Source organism: Ruditapes philippinarum, unplaced genomic scaffold (genome assembly GCF_026571515.1).
Source record: "Ruditapes philippinarum isolate M1 unplaced genomic scaffold, ASM2657151v2 ctg8454_1_1_1_1, whole genome shotgun sequence".
Classification (NCBI taxonomy): domain Eukaryota; kingdom Metazoa; phylum Mollusca; class Bivalvia; order Venerida; family Veneridae; genus Ruditapes; species Ruditapes philippinarum.
In genome coordinates this window covers 29,820-50,880 of record NW_026852495.1, presented here as the reverse complement: position 1 = coordinate 50,880, position 21,061 = coordinate 29,820, and the positions used below count along the sequence as shown (strand labels likewise).

At 32.1% G+C, this 21,061-nt stretch overlaps 1 protein-coding gene across 2 annotated transcripts; it reads left to right on the top strand.

The window, feature by feature from the left end:
• Nucleotides 1-799: 799 nt before the first annotated feature.
• LOC132714987 (annexin A7-like) lies at nucleotides 800-21,061 on the top strand. 2 transcript variants are annotated; one of them, XM_060697949.1, is made up of 14 exons: nucleotides 801-1,005; nucleotides 1,789-1,815; nucleotides 2,315-2,564; nucleotides 3,330-3,392; nucleotides 11,177-11,592; nucleotides 12,900-13,032; nucleotides 13,490-13,584; nucleotides 14,337-14,450; nucleotides 15,625-15,715; nucleotides 16,385-16,464; nucleotides 17,334-17,546; nucleotides 18,327-18,402; nucleotides 19,120-19,232; nucleotides 20,714-21,060. In XM_060697949.1, exons 1-14 carry the CDS (start codon nucleotides 859-861, stop codon nucleotides 20,834-20,836), a joined length of 1,941 nt encoding a protein of 646 aa, XP_060553932.1. In that variant the 5' UTR covers nucleotides 801-858; the 3' UTR covers nucleotides 20,837-21,060. The 2 variants fall into 2 exon arrangements, with proteins under 2 accessions (XP_060553939.1, XP_060553932.1); XM_060697956.1 differs by lacking the exon at nucleotides 3,330-3,392 and having other exon boundaries at nucleotides 800-1,005; nucleotides 20,714-21,061.

Sequence of the window (21,061 nt, the reverse complement as noted above, 5' to 3'; positions counted from 1 at the left end):
AGTTTTTACTTCTTTTAAATTTGACCCTTCATAATTTCAAAATGATCCCCATATTTCTATACAGAGGGTCACAAACTACCCCCAAAAAGTCAAATCTGGCAGAAACACTGTTAAGTTGGACTACCCAATCATGGAACCCTGAAGCCTTTGACTTCCCTGTATTAATCAAAACTGCACTTTCCTTAGCATTTTTGTGCTTTATTATATATTATTTTATGTTCCAGAGAACAAGTTCAAAAGTAGTCTTCTTTATTGTTTCAAACCTGACTAATTTTGACTTTTTTCCCCAAAATACAACTCATTCTTCCCTAGCTGATAGGCTCTGCCAGCTTTCCCTGAGGTGTAAATAAAATCGCTGCAAATGTACATCCTATTGGTACACTGTTTTTTTTTCTAGCAAAAATTCACAATCCTGGTAAAATAAGTCTGTAATTATCTTTTTTTATCCATATTTTTCATATAATGATAATTATCCAGACTATCAATTTGTTATTATTGATTGTTTAAAACTAAGTTCACAAAATTTTCTTCTAATGTGAACATATTACAAATTTTCCAAACTATGTAGAAAATTCGTCATTGGCGAGGTCAAATTACTAGAATAATTTTCTGAACAAAATATGTACCGGTAATTACTGTTGAAATAATGAAAAAGTTAATTGTATTACTATTTAAAAAGTTATAACGTTTTTATAAGGTAGTTTTTTTTAAATAACAATTTTATCCGTTGGAAGGATCAAGAATTAAGTATATGACTATGAGCAGCTCAGGAATCTACTAAGACTTGTAAGATGTTAGGGATGTCCAGTCAATATTCTGTTTTTCTTTCAGACATTTTTATTATCAAATTTCGACGAAATGGGGAAGCATAAGAAGCACCACTATGGTCACAAAAGTTCGTCTTCATCTTCAAGTTCTAGCTCAGACAGTTCTGATGGTGAATACAAACATTTACCTAAACATGAACGTAAACGTATGAAGAAACTTAGGAAACAAATGAAAAAGGTATACAGGAGTTTAAACCCATAGTCTTCTGAACATTTATGTAATGGATTTGCCCTATTTTGAATTTGGGTCAGTCCATTTAAAGTTAAAGGGATTTAATTATCACAATACAAAAATTGAGTAACAAACAGTAGTGAGTCTGTTCAGACAGCATGGACGTACAGGCTCTTCTGACTCTCTGCTAGTAGCAAAGGCAAATCATTTTGGATGCCATCAGTGTAAAGGTGAAACTGTTCATTTTGATTAGGATTACAGTTATTAATAGTCTAGTCTACATATTGTGTTTATGACATGATTATATTTAACTGTTGGTCATTTCAATATAAGGAATAAAGTCTTCTTGATTCGGGGATGTTGTATTCTGTATCAAACATATATTTGTGTTTCAATTCAAATTTAAGGAAATGTATACGCAGTCATGTTTCTGAATTTCTTTCTTATTGTTTTGATATTTAATTATACCTCTTAGTTTAATATACTACAGAATTTTGCAGCCATAAATGTCCCAGTTGTATTATTTGTTTCATTTTACATCTTTTACCAATGACTTATAGAATCTAAGAAATTAAATTTCCAATTTCATCTGTTTCATTTTTTTTTTACCATTGCTTGATGTGATAATACAGTAAAAAAATTCTGACACTTGACAGTTAACAAAACTGTCATAACACTTTGTTTTACAAAGACGAAAGATTTATATTTTCTTATCAGTTTAAGACATTAATTATCCATTATTGAAAATTATAAACCTTTATTATGACACAATGTATTTGTATTTTTCAGGGTAAAATACCACCAGGTTCAGTGCCAGTGAGTTCATTTCTTTTTTCTCTCCCAATTTTTCGCACACGTTTATTTTTTAAAACATTCATCATTGTTTTTGCCTTTGTTAATGAAAATTTGTGTTATTATTTTACTACAAGTTTTATATAACATACATAGTCAGGGAAGTATTTCTTGTTATCTTTACATGTACAGTTATACTGTTGTATTCCAACATTTCTATCACCCGTCTGTGACTGAGGGGTTAATATTACTGATTTCAGAATGATTTCTCCTCCCTGTTATTAGTTCAAATGCTGTTTTGGACATTGATACTAAGATAATTTTTGGGTTCAGAAATTTTTTTAAAGCTACAAATGTTTTGATATGACTACTGACTGTGTAACATAAAATGTAATAACAAAAGAAACACAAGAAGTTCTTATATTCTGTTTTGTACATTCAAAACCTTAAAATTAGTTACATCAAAATTAAAATTCAATTCTAAAATGGCTCAAAAGATATATCAGTTAATGTGTTATTTCAGGGGATGTATCCAGCAGGAGCCCACGGTGTACCTCATGGAATGCCCCATGGGGCACCTCATGGAGGTTATCCAGGGCAGCCAGGATATCCACCAGCAGGAGGATATCCAACAGGTGTAGCTCCACCTCCTGCAGGGTATGCACCGCCCCCAGGACAGATGTACCCAGGTCAAGCTCCAGGATATCCGGGACAGGCTCCAGGATACCCCCATGGGGCGCCAAATCCTGCCTACCCTGCTGGAGGAGCAGGTGGTAAGTCATTAAAATATTTCATGCTACCTAGCTTTAGGAGTCTAAAACATGCCAGTATAGAAAACTAAAAATTATATACTTGTGTATTTTAATATTTATTCTTTATTTACACTTGTGTAATGTATCTCTTAAGACTTGTGTTCACAACATAATTACATATTAGTAAAATATTTGTCACTTTTTGTAAAAAAAAAAATGAGTATTTTGTAAACATATATCTTTAGTTTTTCCTTCTTGTAGTTAAGCTTTGCATTTACATAATCTTAGCTTTGAAATATATTGTAGAAGTATAGATTTGCTTTTAATAGGTGTACACAATATAGATATCACAGGCTTTGAATGGTATATACATGTATATAACATAGGGCTGTATATGGGTTTTCTACATTATCATTATTCATATTATACATTTTCTATTTGTAATTAATTGCATGACAACTATTTCATCAATTAAGATTGGAATGATAATAATGAAAAGAAAATTAATGAAAAACCAAAGTGTCCACGAATATTGGCTATTTCATTCCATGTTAGAGATTTAAAAGCTACATACATTGTAAGTTAACAATGGAAATAAAATTTCCCAATTTGATAAGGTTTCTTAAACATTGGTACATGTATATCAATTCAATATTTGTAAATATTTTTATTTTCCATCATTTCTTTTGAATTATGTTCTTTAGTCTATATAATTGTCAGCCAGTGTGTAGATTCTTTGATACTTAATCAAAATCAAAAATGTCTAAATGTTTACCATTTGTGTAGGTTTTCTACCACCAGGAGGGGCACCCCCACCGCAGGGTTATCCTGGAGGGGCTTATCCCGGAAGTAAGTAAATCAATGTTTAAATATGTTGTCCTGTGTTTTAAATGCATGGTTCCTAATTAATTGATAAAAACAGACACAGTGGCAAAGCAGTTTAAGTTTGAATCTGGGAAGGGACTCCGTAATGGAGTTCAGTATTGCCTGTCACAGCAACGGGTCAAGTCTGAATTGGCCTCGTTTTCTGTGGAGTGATTAACAATGTACTAACATTGAATCTTACAAATGTAAGATCTGAGTAAGGGCTTTTGAAATAACTTGAAATCCTATTAATATACATTTGTATGAAGTTGGCAAATCATACATGTGACAGTTTTGTGTTTCCTATATAAGCTAACATTTTTGTACGCAATTAAATATTGTTCCTTACATGCAAAACTATTACAACTTTGTATGGTTTAAGAATGAGTGACAATTAGTAGTCCTGTACTGAGACAAGTCCATAAATGTGAAAGAGCCATCTAGGGACTTCAAATTCTTTCATGAGAGCAAAATGTCCATCAAGTTTACAGAAGGTTGTTGGTTCTACTCCAGTGCCGGCTTGTGTCTGAAGTAATGACAAAAGGGGAAGTAGAAGGTTTACTTCCACCAGAAAAGATGGAAATATCAGCACCTTCAAAGTATCAGGGTGACTTTAAGTACATAAAAATATCTGTCGAAAAAAAAAAAACAACAACAACAGAAAAACAAACAATTGATGTAAATATTCATTGTTTAAGGCTTAGAAAAGTAACAGTCTGCTCAATGCTCATTTAGTACAAAATATCTCAGTGTAAGAGTTTACATTAAATGGCCAAGTGGTTAACACATCAGGATGGCTGGCCGGGTAGGTTTTAAACCCCGCCTGGGGCAGGCAGGTCGTTGTTTCCTTGAGCAAAATCTTAACACAGATTGCTAAGTACTGGTTAGTTCGAGGAACAGATTTGAGAGTGTTTCAATAAACTTTTACCCTATAAAGTACTCATTGTTTGCATGCTTATATATATATATTGTGTACTGTTTGATGTTGTCCTTGGTATGACATCTGCTTTAGACTTCAGAAAATGGATCATATTTTAAACAGTTGTAGGAGTATATCAAAAATAGATCGCTGTCCTTTATAGTTCAATAAAAATCTAATTCAACACACTTACCATGGTAAATATCGTAAATTGACTTGTCAGTTGTTTCAATTTGGACAAAACCATTCATCATTTTTAGGAAATATTTCAAAGTATATAGTGACTAAAAAGCAACCAGTGCAGACCATGATCAACTGGCAGGGATGTGCTGGTTGATTTTGGTTTGTACTGGTTGCTTTAAGGTTGAATCTGTTACCATCAGCAGGCTTAGGGTTGAAATAGTTTTACGTACAAAATGTCCAGTAAATACATGTAAGTTGATGTTTGTAAAGTAATTAAATTCTGAATTAGATTTTCAGAAGCATGGTTAACTTATTTTTTGTCTCCATTTCTTTTCAGACTACCCAAATACGAGGCCATATTGAGTTGTTATTGCGTTCTCGTCATACATGTAATTGGCAGTGGCTGTGCATAGTAAACGCTATAGTTTTAGAAGAAACTTTCAAAACCAATAAAAATCATTCTTTATTGTAAAGAGATTTTTTTACATGTATCTTATCACCCTTATCTGTTTATAAATTCTTGCCCGTCAATGTTGGGCATTTTGTCATTTTACAATATGTACAATAGGTCAATTTTTTATTTTCTAGAAAATTTTATTTTCAAGTAGGATTTTTTTCTGTGTGCATTGAGTAACATATGTATAATCATTTAGATTTTTTTGTCCTTTCAAGCTAGCAAAATTGATTGATAATGATTTATACATTTGTATCTTCAATTATGATATAATACACAGTTATCCATAAAACTCATGATTATTGATTATTGTTTGTAAATCACAAATCTAGACAAAACCATTCACCAATTTAGGGAAAATTTCAAAAACATTTACTGGCTGATAGGTGACCAGAGCACACCATGATCAGACTGCACGAATGTGGTGGCTTATACTGGTTTGCACTGGTCATAACTTTTAATTTCGTAAAAACTAGTTTACAAGAAAGAAAAAAAATCAAAAAAATAGTGACCAATATTGGTAGGAATCAAATCATTTGTTTTTTAGACATTGAATAAATATAGTGCTATTTTCTTAGATATTGTTCCTCTTTTTATTTCATGATTATTGCATAATTACATGTGTACAAATTTCTCTTGATGCCCTCCAAAAACTCAGTGCCAATATTATTTCTTTATGTTAAGTTTAAAGTGACATTGTGTTCATTTTTTTCGCTGGACAACATCATGTTGACATGAATTAGTAATATATTTCAAGAGATTGACTATAATAATGGTTATTGACTTATAATTGATGATGGAAAATGTTTAGCATAAGATATAAAAACTGCCTAACTTAAAAAAAAATTGCCCCACTTTTTTTTAAAATTGAACGTTATTAATACATTCCAAAAACTATTTATAGAAATTTCAATTTGGTCACTTGAGTTAATGACTATTTTTGCATAATAAAATATGAAATTGAACACAATTATGGCAAAAAGTTATTTTGACTTTTACCTGCAATTTACACTTTAGATGGTCCTTTAATGCAGATATGCAACGTTTTATTCTGCTCAGATAATTTTTATCATAATATTATATATTTGATCCATTTTCTGAATGTTTATACACATTTAGTATAATATTTTCATGTATAAATTTGGTAAATGCTAGGTCATAATAGAGTGCATGCTTATTTTGGTGGTTGTTTTTGTTTGCCTTCTTTATCATTATGTATTTGGGGTATAGATTTTCTTATTTCATGTTTTAAGCAATATATGTATGTGTAAAAAAACTGTTAAACAATTTAGTTTTGATATAATAATACTACACTCACTGTCAGTACAATGCATTGATGTGTCATTTATTTTGTATGTCAATAAGTGTATTTATCATTGTAAAAATAGGTAGTATTGGTAATTAGCTGCTTTTTTATTCTTAAAAAATGAATGATGAATGCACAAATATTGATAACAATTTTGATAATTTTTTACTTGTAGTATTCCTTTTTGAAACTCCTTTTTATGCAGTTTATATGATGGATTGTTAAATTTCTAAGTGTGCTTTTATGCAGATTTTTTTTGGGAGAAACTTTTGATATAGGTATGTTTAATGGATACAGTTGATTTGCCTAGTGAAAAAAATAACAGGGAGGTAGGCATATCATTTTTGTAGAGGCAGGTTAAATATAAAAGATGTTAATTCTTTCATCATGAAGTCAAACAAGATAATAACAAACTTCCAATTTGTCATATTTTCTTTAAAGGGGCTTGCTAATAGATTATGTATGAAAAAAAAAATTGGTCAAAGAATAAGTAAATGACCAAAATAATAAATAATATGCATGTATTGTTTTTGAAAGGTACAATATGATATAAATGGATTGACATTGTTTAAGCGTTTAAGGGAGTTTGTCAGAATTCAAAGAAAGATATTATCATTTCAGAGTATGACTGTTGTAACCTCATTGAAATAAAGAACCAAGTACAAAATATTTACATCCAAATATTGCTGTAATTTCACCTATTCCTATATTTTTGCAGCATAAGCAAAAAAAATTAAGATAGCGATGTACGAAAAAAATCCCTCTTTCTGTGAGCAAGCTCCTTTAAAAAACAGAAAAATGAAATGAACTAACCTTGTTAAAACAATGTGATATTGTTGGCGCTTTCCTTTGTTGCACATTGTGTATATGTTAATTTTTACCTATTAATCTTTATGAAATAAAAATGATTTATCAAATTATACTGTGTGTATTTTAATATGAAGGAGTTATACACATTTTGCTATCAAAACATTTTTTTTTTTTTTTGGCTAATTAAATCTCATACATGAAGTAGGCTTAACATTGAAATGGCAAGACTAATGCTGCTTATATAGAAAATTCTGTAATAAATTTTTGAAGAAAAAAAGAAACCCAGATATAAGCATTTTAATATATATCTTTTCCTCTTATAGAATAACTTTGATGTTTATTCAGCAGCAAAGATGTCAAACAATTACCAGCCCTGTTGAATTGATTAAAGGTCAAGTTTATTTTTGTTGCTACTTCATCGTTGTATATTGAAGATTGTGAAAGTCAAACACAAATTCAACAGATATACATGTACCGTATAAGTGTTTTTTTCTGCGGGCTCCAAATTCTGCGGTTTTTCCAAATTTTGGCATGTTTTTATTTCTGCGGACTATATTTCTGCGGCACATTCTTTGGACAAAACGTGATTTAATTTCTGCGACTCTTCATATCAAAGTCTAAGTCACATTACTCTATTTTATTTGCATGTACACATTCACATTTGTTTATCGTCGTCGCCACAAAGTACAGTAATTACAAAAAATTATATTGTTTGCTTGCAAACAAATATAATGCGCAACAGTAGAAAGGTATTCATCTTTTGATCAGCGTGAAATTGCGTATGAAAAATATATCCCGGTAGGGTAATCTTTAATTTAATTTAATACCGTAAATCAGATGACAAAGTATACGACGATTATTTAGCAGTATAAGGGTTGAAATGGTTTGAATGATTTAGTGATTAACAACCTTTAGCCTATCGGCAAACACTATATATGATGTTTAAATATCTTTATTCTTAAGTTAGCATAATTAACAATAAGTACACAAACACAGAATACATACTTAGCAGATAGCAGTTTTTTTCAACTTGAAAATCCGCTAACCATTATAATCCGTTAGTCGTTATTACTTTAGATGAAACAGGTCATAATGCAGTACACATATAGTACCAGGTTAAAAAACAAAAACATGGAAAAATATTCTGCGGTTTTTATTTCTGCGGTGCTGAAACTGACCGCAGAAAACGCAGAAATAAAGTCACCGCAGAAAAAACCACTTATATGGTATATGTGCACTTATGGAATATAGAACAGTCTGAATTGACAGTCTAGTCTAGTTTCAAGCTATAAACAGTATTTATTTTATAATCAGGTTAGGCAGTCCTCACATTCCAGTTTTCTTAAACAAAAAAAATCATGGAGCCTGACTTTTCTTTGTATATACCAGACCATAATATTCTGGTGACAGTCTGAAAAAAATACATTGATATGATTACTTCCTTATCAGTTGAAAAAAAAAACACTTATTGAATGTATTGTTTTCAGGTATAAATCCAGTTGCTTCCCTTTTAAAAAAATACACCTTTTTTAGCTCGACTTTTCTATGAAAAGGGGAGCTATCCTACTCGCCCCGGCGTCGGCGTCGGCGTTGGCGTCACACCTTGGTTAAGTTTTTCGTACCACCCCACTTTATTTCAGAAGTATTACAAGTATGGCTTTGAAACTTACCATACTTGTTCACCATCATAACCTCCATCTACAGACAAGAGTACATAACTCTGTCAAGGTTTTTGACAGAATTATGGCCCTTTTTTGACTTAGAAAGTGTATTGAGCTTGGTTAAGTTTTTTGTACCACCTCACTTTATTTAAAAACCATTGGAGGTATTGCTTTGAAACTGACCATACTTGTTTACCATCACGACCTTCATCAACAGACAAGAGGACATAACTCTGTCAAGGTTTTTGACAGAATTATGCCCCTTTTTGACTTAGAAAATACATTGAATATGGGTAAAATCCACTTATTGCCTTAACCCTTTGAGATATTGCTTTGAAACTTTTAATGCTATTTCACATCATTACCCCCATCTGTACGCAAGAGAAGGTAACTCTGTCAAGGATTTGTTTTAAAAATTAAGGCCTTTTATCGACTTACAATCTTGGTTAAGTTTTTAGTACCAGTCCACTTTTTGACTGAACTGTTTGAGATATTAATTTGAAAGTTGGAATACTTGTTTACAATCATGATTCCCAAACATGTCCAGGAGAAGGTAATTCTGTCAAAGATTTTATTTGAATTATGGCCCTTACCTGTCAATGTTTTGTATTATAGGCAAGCACTAAAAATACCTTATTCTCTCAAAGTGGGTTTAATACTATTAAATTTATTTAAGGCTCAACTCAGTTTTTTTTTCTTTCTTACCAGCCCTCTTTTGACTTAAACATTTCAAACTTTGCTGCAGTGTTCAAGGGTATCACACAATTCAGTAAAATAATTCTTCACTAAATATCTTAATGCTCATGGCATTGTTCACTTTAAAAATACAGAGATTCTTGTATTGCCTTTTACTGCAAAAACTTTTTTTATTGGCAAGCAATAAAAAAGTCGAGCGCGCTGTCTTACGGACAGCTCTTGTTTTTTGGTTGGGTTCTACCTTGCACCAACATAGAAGAGACTTTCCAGCTTTACTGATGGAGGAAGACCTACTGTGCACTATTCAGGCACAAATTGGGACTTGTGTAGAACCACATCATTCCTAGCTGGATTACTTTCCTCACATGAAAGAATTCAAAGTCCCTGGCAGCAGGATTTTACCCTCGGAAGTGAGGGTTTAACGGTTTGGAGTCAACAACCTTAACCATTTGGCCACAGACTTTATTCAGATACTTCCTGTATATGTAGGCTAACTGTATACTGCATCAATTAAAAATTGAAAAAAAACAAAACATGCTGAAAGTGGTAGCTTTCCTTGCCAAACGAAAACAATTACATTTTGTATATATAGGGTCTAACATGAATTGCCATATAATTTAACATTTTATCAAATTAAGAAAATTAAAGAAATTTTTAATAAAGTGTGCTTTATAATATGAGCCGTGCCATGACAAAACCAACATAATTGGTTCGCTGTTCGCTTACCAACCCTATTACAAGTAGAGAAACTGATAGCGAACAGCATGGATCCTGATCAGACTACCAGCTCAAATATGACAACCAATATGCGATCCCTTTTCTCACACTACTAAACTTATTGAAATTGATAAATTTAAACTTAATTCAGCATGTTATAATACATGTACATATGTAAACAGAAATACTTGCCAAATAAAAGTTATACTTTTTTATATTAAATCATGTCTGGTCTTTTTTATCAAACAAAAAGCTACACACTGAGGCCTGCTCCATTACCTATGGTTAAATGTATAATCCTACCAGATAAGTTTATTGATAGCAACCTGAAACCCTGACAAGCAACTATAACTCCAGAAGATTCTTAGCAATTGTATAGATGTTAGTGCAGCTGCATGCCAGAAACAACTGTTTTTAAATAAGCAAAGTATAAAAGCACCGGAACACTGGACTTGTTAAGTTTCACTGGAAAGACTTTACTTAGATATTAATTTTAGCTTATTATAATCAAAGGTCTTTGATGAGTTTTTAGGTAGAATCAGTTTAAGATGGACCATTGGTTGGATCAGAACAGCCTTGCAATACATTACACAACCACTGTCTTGACTTCTAGGTGCTGTGTAAACTAAACAATTAAAAACTTTTAATTCACATGTTTTGTATTGTTACATACTTGGGTGGTTTTCCATCAAAAATTGATAAATCAGATAAAATTTCATCTAATGTAAAGATAAGATACTTTAAAAACTTGAGAATCCACATGACATTTTATCTGGAGAGCAATTTAAGATAATTTTGCCTTTGAAGTAAAATATTTAGAGACAGTTAATAATTCATTTCATGACAAGACCCTGTTGAATATAAATCTTGACTTTCAGATTTATTCATACATGTACTTATCTTAAAGATAAACACCAAGGTTTATCTTGTCAAATTACTGTACAAAAAAAAATGAAATCTTTGGTTCAACTAAATTTTAAAAGTGAATCCTTTCATCATGTTTTAGCAATTTTTATTTTTCAGGCCAAGCCAGCTCTGGTATCACAGCTGGTCAGTATGACTACACAAAGCCAGGTGCTCCACCTGTTGGGCAACCAGGATACCCAGGGGCTCAACTAGGATATGCCCCAGCACCTGGTGGCCAACCAGGCTATGCCCCACCACCAGGAGGTCAACCAGGCTATGCACCACCACCAGGTGGCCAACCAGGTTATGCACCACAACCAGGAGGTCAACCAGGCTATGCCCCACCACCAGGAGGTCAACCAGGCTATGCCCCACAACCAGGTGGCCAACCAGGCTATGCCCCACCACCAGGTGGCCAACCAGGCTATGCCCCACCACCAGGAGGTCAACCAGGCTATGCCCCACCACCAGGTGGCCAACCAGGCTATGCGCCACCACCAGGAGGTCAACCAGGTGGCCAGACAGGGCAACCGGTAAATAACTTTATTCAACAAGTATTAAAAACCTGGTTCCACATGTTTTGTGGTGTAAAGTGTTGTTGTTAGCTCACCTGAGCACAATGTGCTCATTGTGAGCTATTGTGATCACCCATTGTACGTCGTCAACAATTACTTTAAACAACATCTCCTGAAAAACCAATGACTGCACAGCAAGCAAACTTTACAGGAATGATCCTTGGGTGATCTCCTGCCAAAGTTGTTCAAATGGTTCCGGTCTGTTCCATAAGTAGGTCACAGGGCTAGAAAGGAGTTTAAAAAATGCAAACTTAAAAAATCTTCTTGTCTGAAAGTACAAGGCCTAGAGCTTTGATATTTGGTATATGATATCACCTCAAATTATAGCCCTGGGGTCAAACTTGGCCCCACCCCAGGGGGGTCATATGTTTTCCTAATATGTATATAGTAAAGACTTAAAAAAATCTTCTTGTTTGAAGGTACACGATTTAGAGCTTTGATATTTGGTATATGATCTCACCTATAGGTGCTCTACCAAAGTTGTTCAAATTATAGCCCTTGGGTCAAATTTGGCCCTGTCCCTGGGCGGTCATAGGTTTTCCTTATAATTATGTATATAGTAAAAGCTTTAAAAAAATCTCCATGTCTGAAGGTACAAGGCTTAGAGCTTAGATATTTGGTATGTAATATCACCTAAAGGTCCTCTACGATAGTTTTTCAAATTATAGCCCTGGGGTCAAAATTTGCCCCGCCCCGGGGGTCATAGGTTTTTCTTATATGTATATAGGTAAAACTTAAAAAACCTTCTCTGAATTGACAAAGGTTAGAGGTTAGATATTTGGCATGAAGCATTGTGTAGTGGAACTGTACCAAGATTTTCAAATTATAGCCCTAGGGTCAAAATTGGCCCCGCCCCGGGGTCATAGGTTTTCCTTATATGTATATAGTTAAAACTGTTCTTTAACCTTATCATAATTTTAAAGTTCTTGATGTATTGTCTTAAAACATCAACTTCTTACCTTTACATAAAAATTAACCATGTTTTGTATATCTTTAAGACCTGGTAACTTCACTTTTGTATATCAATTGCATTTAATACTCAGATGAGCGCATTGGGGCCAATGGCCCCTTGTTTTTTTGTTAGGTTTATGTCGCACCAACAAAGTAAACGTGACATGGTGCCTTTTTAGCTTTACTAGTGGGGCAAATAGTTTAACCACTCTGCCTCAGACATCTGGTATTCATTCAAGTAAATTGAAAAGTATATTGAATATCCATTAGTCTACAACAGTCAACACATTTAAACATAATATTCTATTTTACAGGGTTTGAGTGGCCAGTTCCAGCAACTTGGTATCCATGGCAACATGGGAATGCCTCGTCCAGTAATTAGACCAGCACCAAATTTCTCCGCTGAGAAGGATGCTGAAATTATTCGTAAAGCCATGAAAGGGGCAGGTAATTGATAAATCAGCAATATTCTAGATTTTGAGCTTGACTGTTTGATGAATAAAGAAAGCTATTTCTAAGCGGAGTGTTCAAATCCCACAATAAGCAGTGTTTTTATGTGCCATAGCTGTCAATATAGACATACAGAAGGTCAGGGAAAATATCTATGTTTCCTCATACACTGCATACTCAATGAAGGGATTTTAACTTGTTCCAAAAATTTCATATCTTTTGCTCAATTTATTATTCCAGAGTAATAATTTTTATTGTGCAAAATGACATCAATATGAAAAGCATTTTTATGCGTAATAGTATATTTCCTTATAAATATCTTTTTCCATTACAAATGCCCTAACTGATTCATGCAAGAATTTCAAATTTTATGCTTTTGAACCTTTGTGGTGCTTCTGTGACCATACTGTTTTAAATTAAATTTAGTATTAAATTTCAAGTGTTATTATTTTAGGCACAGATGAGCAGGCCATCATTAATGTGATTAGTCAGAGATCAAATCAACAGCGTGTTAACATCATGAACATGTTTAAAACCATGTATGGCAAGGTAGATAAATTATCATGTTCTTTGTATCTATATTTTTCACCCTTACCACTCTAAAGATCTTAAATGGACTTGTCCTTCATTCAATTTAGACAAAACCTTTCATATTTTTCATGAAAAAAAATCAAAATAAGTAATGACTGAATAGCGATCAGTACAGACCATGCTCAGACAGCATAGCTGTGCTTGCTGATTTTGGTCTGCACTATTTGCGTGGGTAGTGGCAGTAACAACTAGCAGGTTAAGGGTTAGAGGTACATGCCTCCAGGTGAGCCAGAATACATGTATTTCAATAAAAAATGTACTAAAATGTTAGGAAAAGTAAAAAGATTCAAGATTTAAGTACTAATTTACATGATATGTGTGATTAATGATTGATTTATTAGTATGTATCTATAACCATTTTTCTACTGTTTTTGACCTCATTTTGTTATTTTATGTAGGTCGTGAGTGCTCTTTGTAATGTGTAAATTGCTTCCTTTTGGTTACTTCATAATGTTTTACTTTTAAATACATTTTCAAGATTTTCATAAAAATTAGCATGAATCTGAGGCGTGCTGCTTTTATATCTTTTAAACTATATTTTGTAAAAAAATACGTATATACAAGTACTTGTAACAAATCTTTCTTGCAAAAAAAATAGTCATTACTGATACAATGTCAATAAATATGGAAAAATGAAGCATTATTTTTTTTTAAAATAAGACAGTTGAAAATGTAAAATATAATTTGTAACATTTTTATTTTGTTTTAAGGATTTAATCAAAGATTTGGAATCGGAACTAAGTGGAGATTTCCGTGAGACAATAATGGCTATGTTTAAACCTACAACTTTCTACGATGCCTGGTCACTTCATGAAGCCATTAAGGTAAACCTTCAAAATGTACATTCTTTATTTTTGATATATAATGACAAAACCAACATAATGGGTTTGCAACCAGCATGGATCCAGACCCTGATCAGGATCCATGCTGTTCTCTATCAGTTTCTCTACTTGGAATAGGGCTGGTTAGCGAACAGGATGGATCCTGATCAGACTGCACGGATGCGCAGGCTGGTCTGGATCCATGCTGGTGGCAAACGCACTATGTTGGTTTTGTCGTGATGCAGCTCATATGTTATTTCTGTTGAACATACAACAGCTTTATTAGTTTATGGATTTAGCTGTTATTTTATGATCAAGTAAATGCTGTTGAAACAGATTGACTATATATTATCATACTGCAACTTGGTATATAAATTTGGATGACCCAAGCATGAACATTGAATAAATTCTATATTAGCATTAGCATACTGTAGCTTAGTATATAAACTTGGATCACACAAGCATGAACATTGAATAAATTCTATATTAGCATTAGCATACTGTAGCTTGGTATATAAACTTGGATCACACAAGCTTGAACATTGAATAAATTCTTTATTAGCATACTGCAACTTGGTATATAAACTTTGATCACACATGCTTGAACATTGAATAAATTCTATATTAGCATACTGCAACTTGGTATATAAACTTTGATCACACAAGCTGGAACATTGAATAAATTCTTTATTAGCATACTGCAACTTGGTATAAAAATTTGGAACTCACAAGCTTGAACATTGAATAAATTCTATATCAGCATACTGCATTTTGGTATATAAACTTTGATTACACAAGCTGGAACATTAAATAAATTCTATATCAGCATACTGCAACTTGGTATATAAATTTGGATGACACAAGCTGGAACATTGAATAAATTTTATATTATCAACAAATTTCTCTTTTATGTATGATATTATACAGAATCATTATTGAATATGCACACAATTCAACTTTTTGAAGGAAACAACTTGTGCAAAAAAAAACAGTCGAGTAGAATACAAATGAAGGAAAATAAGGTTTTTGTACACATTAGATCAAAACCTAATGCTATAATGGAAAAATTAGTTTTTTATTGACTCTGTTAGTGACAATATACATTTCAATCTATTCGGACACTTTTAAAATGTATAACTATTGTAACTGAGCTGTTAGTCTTGTTTTATAATTTCAGGGTTTAGGAACGAAAGAATCTGCACTGATAGAGATTCTCTGTACAAGGACTAACGCTGAAATACAGGAAATTAATAATTGCTATAAACAGTGTAAGTTAGAATCATATTTATATATTATAAGCTTAGTGTTTGTTATCTTTTGTGTTGGGAAGTTTTAATTATCACTCGCACAGGCGTTTGTTCATTCATTTGTCTTGCTAATGGTCAAATTATCATAAAATAATCTCCCCTTGATTATCAAGTAAATTACTACCCAGCACCAGTTTTCTATATATCATATAATATATAACGGGTGCTGGATAGTAATTTTGTTCATGATGATCAACAATTGGCAAGACAAATGTGCTGGACGCCTCTAATCTCTTGTGAACAGTTGAAATTTCATCAAAACTGAGTCTGCGATTTCAAATTATTTGTTATGTGTTCTTATTTCTCCAGAGGGATATCCCCTCTTCAAATTTTTTAAACATTGTTTTGGCTTTTACAGTTTGCAGTATTAATATAGATATATATTTAAGGCAAAAGTAATTGAAATAATTTCAATTAAACTTCAGACAATGTCTTTTCGTGTTTTACAGAGAATATTAATTTAAATGGTGCTTTTTTTGTTTTGTTTTTATTTATTTATTTTTTTTTTGGGGGGGGGGGGCATTTAGCCCTACATGGTTATTTTAAATAGACTGGTTCTTTGTAACAAAATTTAAGTATAGAATCTGCATGTAAATACCCAGTATGTATACCCGTCATGTTATATTTCAGATTATCATCAAACCCTGGAAAAAGATATTGTGAATGACACAAGTGGCCATTTTAAACGTCTGCTAGTCTCTTGTTGTCAGGTGATTATGCAACACTTATGCTGTTTTCATTTTAATCCTCTGTTAAAACAATGATTAACAGTTTAGATGCTTGGGGTTTTATTCAAACCACAATTTTTCTATGGAACATAATAGTTTTTAGTTTGTACTTTTTTCTGGTTTTTTTTTCCTCTTGTGGTATGAAAATTATCATATTTCACTTGTGGCTACCGCCACTCATGAATTTTTTATTTTTATACCACTTGAGGAAAATAAATCTTGCATTTATAGAAAGAACTTGAATATCCTCTATATTTTATTAGTTATAAAGATTTTTGGCAGCCTATATAAATGATTGATTTGAAATATGGTTACATTGCAAACAACCATTTATATACGTCCATATAACCCTATCAGGAATATTTATAACAAATTTATAATACAGCAAACTTCTTTTTTAGAGAAAAAAGTAATTGACAGCTGCTGTGTATATAAAACTATATAAATGTCGAGATTATCCAATGAAATGTGGTGTTACAAACATGCAGTATTATAAACATGTATATGATATACAGTTTAATATTGAGAAAAGAGAAAATGTTCTAATTGGTCTTCAGTAGTCAATAATTTTTATGTTAATATAATAATAATATCTGTTACTTTTAAGGTAACATGAATCAGAAACATAGTAGCTTATAATAGCTATGCATTGTCTTAAATATATAACAGGTTAGTCAAATATTAAAGGATGAATACTTTAAAGCAGTAATAACATTTTTTTTAAAAAGTCAATTTCTAAATTCTTTTATCTCGCAACTCAAACTTAAGCTTTTTATATATACATACACACATGTAAATGTATTTAAGTTTACTAATTTTTTATCCATATTTCTGGACCTCCCTTCTCTCAGGCTAACAGGACAGAGCTGACACCTGAACAATGGCAGCGTGTTCAGACACAAGGGCCGGAATCTGTTATTGATAGAAATCTTGCACGGGAAGATGCTCAAAAGCTCTACCAGGCCGGAGAGAAAAAACTTGGCACCGATGAGTCAGCATTTTTGACAGTTCTTGCTGTTAGGCACTATTTCCAGCTCAGAGCAACTTTCGAGGAATATGTCAAGGTCATAAATTTTCCTACAATAAATGTTTTCTTTTTGCTTTACACTAGATATCTTCAATCTAATTGCATTGTATTAAATTTTGCATAAAGATAAAACAGTTACATTATTTTTTTTATTTAAAAAGAAGTTTTGCAATACCTTTTCAATCCAAATTTAATTATTACTTCTTCTTTAATGAATATCTTGCTGACATTACCGCCTTTACATGAGATAACATCATTTTTTTGTATGTGGTTGATTTTCATTTCTGATGAAAATGTATTAAAGTTGAAACTATAAGAATATGTTGTCTTGACCTTTTTACATTATTAAGGTATACTTCCTATTTAGGTAGTAGATATCAGTTTTGAATGATTTGTTTTAAAATTCACAATTCGAGTTCAAATGTGTAGGAATATAATGATTATCATCATGATTATTTACAAAGCATTTAAACGATAAAACATGCATTATTATACTATAATGCAAGAAAAATTATTTTTCTATTTCCATTCTAACATGCTAATTAAATAAAGAATTGATAGAGATATGTTGAACTACATTGAGTGTAGAGGTTGTTTCCTGACATCAATTGGTTTATTGACATCATACATGTATATGATGTCATATGTCATGCAAGCATTCATTTTTTATGCTGTGCATATAACGTGTAATATAATAGACTTTATTGCCATATCTGTTTTATTGGGGAATTGTGTGAAGCTTGTTAGAATTAGAAATGCTGCACAAGTTTTACCATGAAGCACTTGTGTATATGTATATACATGTAAATGTTTACAGATTGCTGGTAGAGATATCCTCAGTACTATTGACAGAGAAATGTCAGGTGACCTAAAAGATGGATTTATTGCTATAGGTAAGTGACTTTTAATTCAACATTCATTATATTTTAAGTAAAATAGATTGCTGTATTAGATTTATGAAGCTTCCTGACATTGATTGTCTGCCCTGTTTGATTTTAATTTGTGATTTGTAAGATTCTGTTAAGAAAATGTAGTATAGAGGTATATTTCTAGACAGGTGCCTTACGCTTCTATCTGCCAATAATCAGTGCTGAAGTTGAAGTCCTTATTATTATTAAATACAGTTGTTAAGTTGTCCTATACACAGTTTTGATTTTTAAATAAAAAGATTTTTTAGGTACTGACTTCCAACTTTAATTATGTTTTTCACTGAAGGACATATAAGTTGCTTTGCAATAAATCTAACACAAATAAATCAACTAACTCAACTATATAACTCTTTATAACTTACTTCTCTTTCTCATAAAAAAAGACATTTATTGTAAGTTTATTTTCCTTTCTCATAAAAAAGACATAAATTGTAAGTTTATTTTTCTTTCTTATTCTCATAAAAAAGACATAAATTGTAAGTTTATTTTTCTTTCTCATTCTCATAAAAAAGACATAAGTTGTAAGTTTATTTTCCTTTCTCATAAAAAAGACATAAGTTGTAAGTTTATTTTCCTTTCTCATAAAAAAGACATAAATTGTAAGATTATTTTTCTTTTCTCATAAAGAAGCAGTTTTCAGCCATTTGTATACAACATGTATTGATTTGTACACTGTTTCAGTAATGAGTGCCAAGAACCGTCCGGAGTATTTTGCTGACAAGTTGTACCATGCTATGAAAGGAGCCGGGACCAGTGACTCGACATTGATCAGAATTGTAGTGTCTAGATCTGAGGTATCCCAGAATTCTTCAATCTACAGTAGCTTTTGTTAATGATTAGTGACAAAATTTAACCCTTGTTCATCTTTCGATTGATTTTGATTCTTGTGTCGCCTTGAAAAGGCGACATATAGGGGTTACTTTTGTAGGCGGCGTCAGCGGTGTTGGCATCAGCGTCGTTGTCGGCGTCCCCTAAAGCTTGTCCGGAGCATAACTCAGTCACTATAAGTCGGATTGACTTCAAACTTGGTATGCATGCTTCTTTAAATATCCCGAAGTGCAGTGCACAAGAACCGGTACTCTGCACTTCTTAATTTTTGAGTTATTACCCTTTGTAAATTTTCATACTTTAATTTTGTCCGAGCCATTTCTCTTCAACTATAAAAGCTATAGACTTGAAACTTCATAGGATGATAGATCTTATTTAGAAGTGCAGTGCACAAGAACCGGTACTCTACATTTCTTATTTTTTGAGTTATTGCCCTTTGTTAATTTAATACTTTATTTTTGTCCAGGTCATTTCTTCTCAAGTATGAAAGCTATGGACATGAAACTTCATAGGATGATAGATCTCATTAAGAAAAAGTGCAGTGTACAAGAACCGGTACTCTGCATTTCTTATTTTTGAGTTATTGCCCTTTATTAATTTTCATACTTTATTTTTGTCCAGGCCATTTCTCATAAATAATAAAAGGTGTGGACTTGAAACTTTATAGAATGATAGATCTTATTGATAAGAAGTGCAGTGCACAGAAACTGCTGCTCTGCACTTATTATTTTTTGAGTTATTGCCCTTTGATAATTTTCAAATTTCATTTTTGTCCTGGCCATTTCTCCTAAACTATATTGTTCACAAGGCGACACATCCGACTCGCGGAGTTCTAGTTTGATAAAGCTGTTTTCAGTAAACCAGTCCATCATCTATTACAGAGATGGATTTGACCAAAAAAAAACAATTGTCTGTAATAATAAGTAGTACAATAAATCTTCAATTTTCATTTCTTATAGACAGTTGATTCTACTTCTGAAGAACCATAAATGATATTATAAGTGTTATACCCAACTTTTTGTAAATTTGTATTTATTTCTGACATCATGTTTGCAAAGTTATATTTACCATGACCTAATAATAATGATTCTGTGTTAATTTGATGAAATGATTTAAAGTTAACACAGATGGAGGGGTGGCCTAGTGGTTAAGGTGTCTGTCTTTCAATCCAGGGATCATGGATTCGAGCCCTACTTGGGTCACGACCATGTTTCTTCATACACCATTACTGGTTGGTTCCAGGAGGCAGACTCGAAAGTGATTAATATAAGTTGCAAGAACTTGTTTCGCAATCAAACTAAATTAAATATGTTTAAACCAAGTTAACACGATTATATAATTAGACAAAGGTCATATGATATTTCAAAATTTTAAGTCTTTTATAATTAAATGTAATTGCTAAAATTACATGTTAGATGTATAATACAATTTTTCTTATTTGTAACAGGTTGACCTTCAGGATATCAAGGAAGTGTACCTTTCTAAGTACAAGAAGACACTGGCAACAGCTGTATCTTCTGACACGAGTGGCGACTATAAGAGGATTCTACTTGCTGTCATTGGACAGTGATGATGACATCATTCAGTCAGTACTTGTTACTATAAATAGTGTTTCTATATTTAGAACATGTTTCTTTTTGCAGAATATGTTGCTGTGCATAGAAAATGTTACTATTAATGTTAATTGTATAGATCATGATGAAGATTGTAAGTTTACTTACAGCAAGACTATTATAAGCTAGAAATAAAAATGTATTGCCTTTTCATTTATTTTTTTTTTGTAAAACCATTGTCA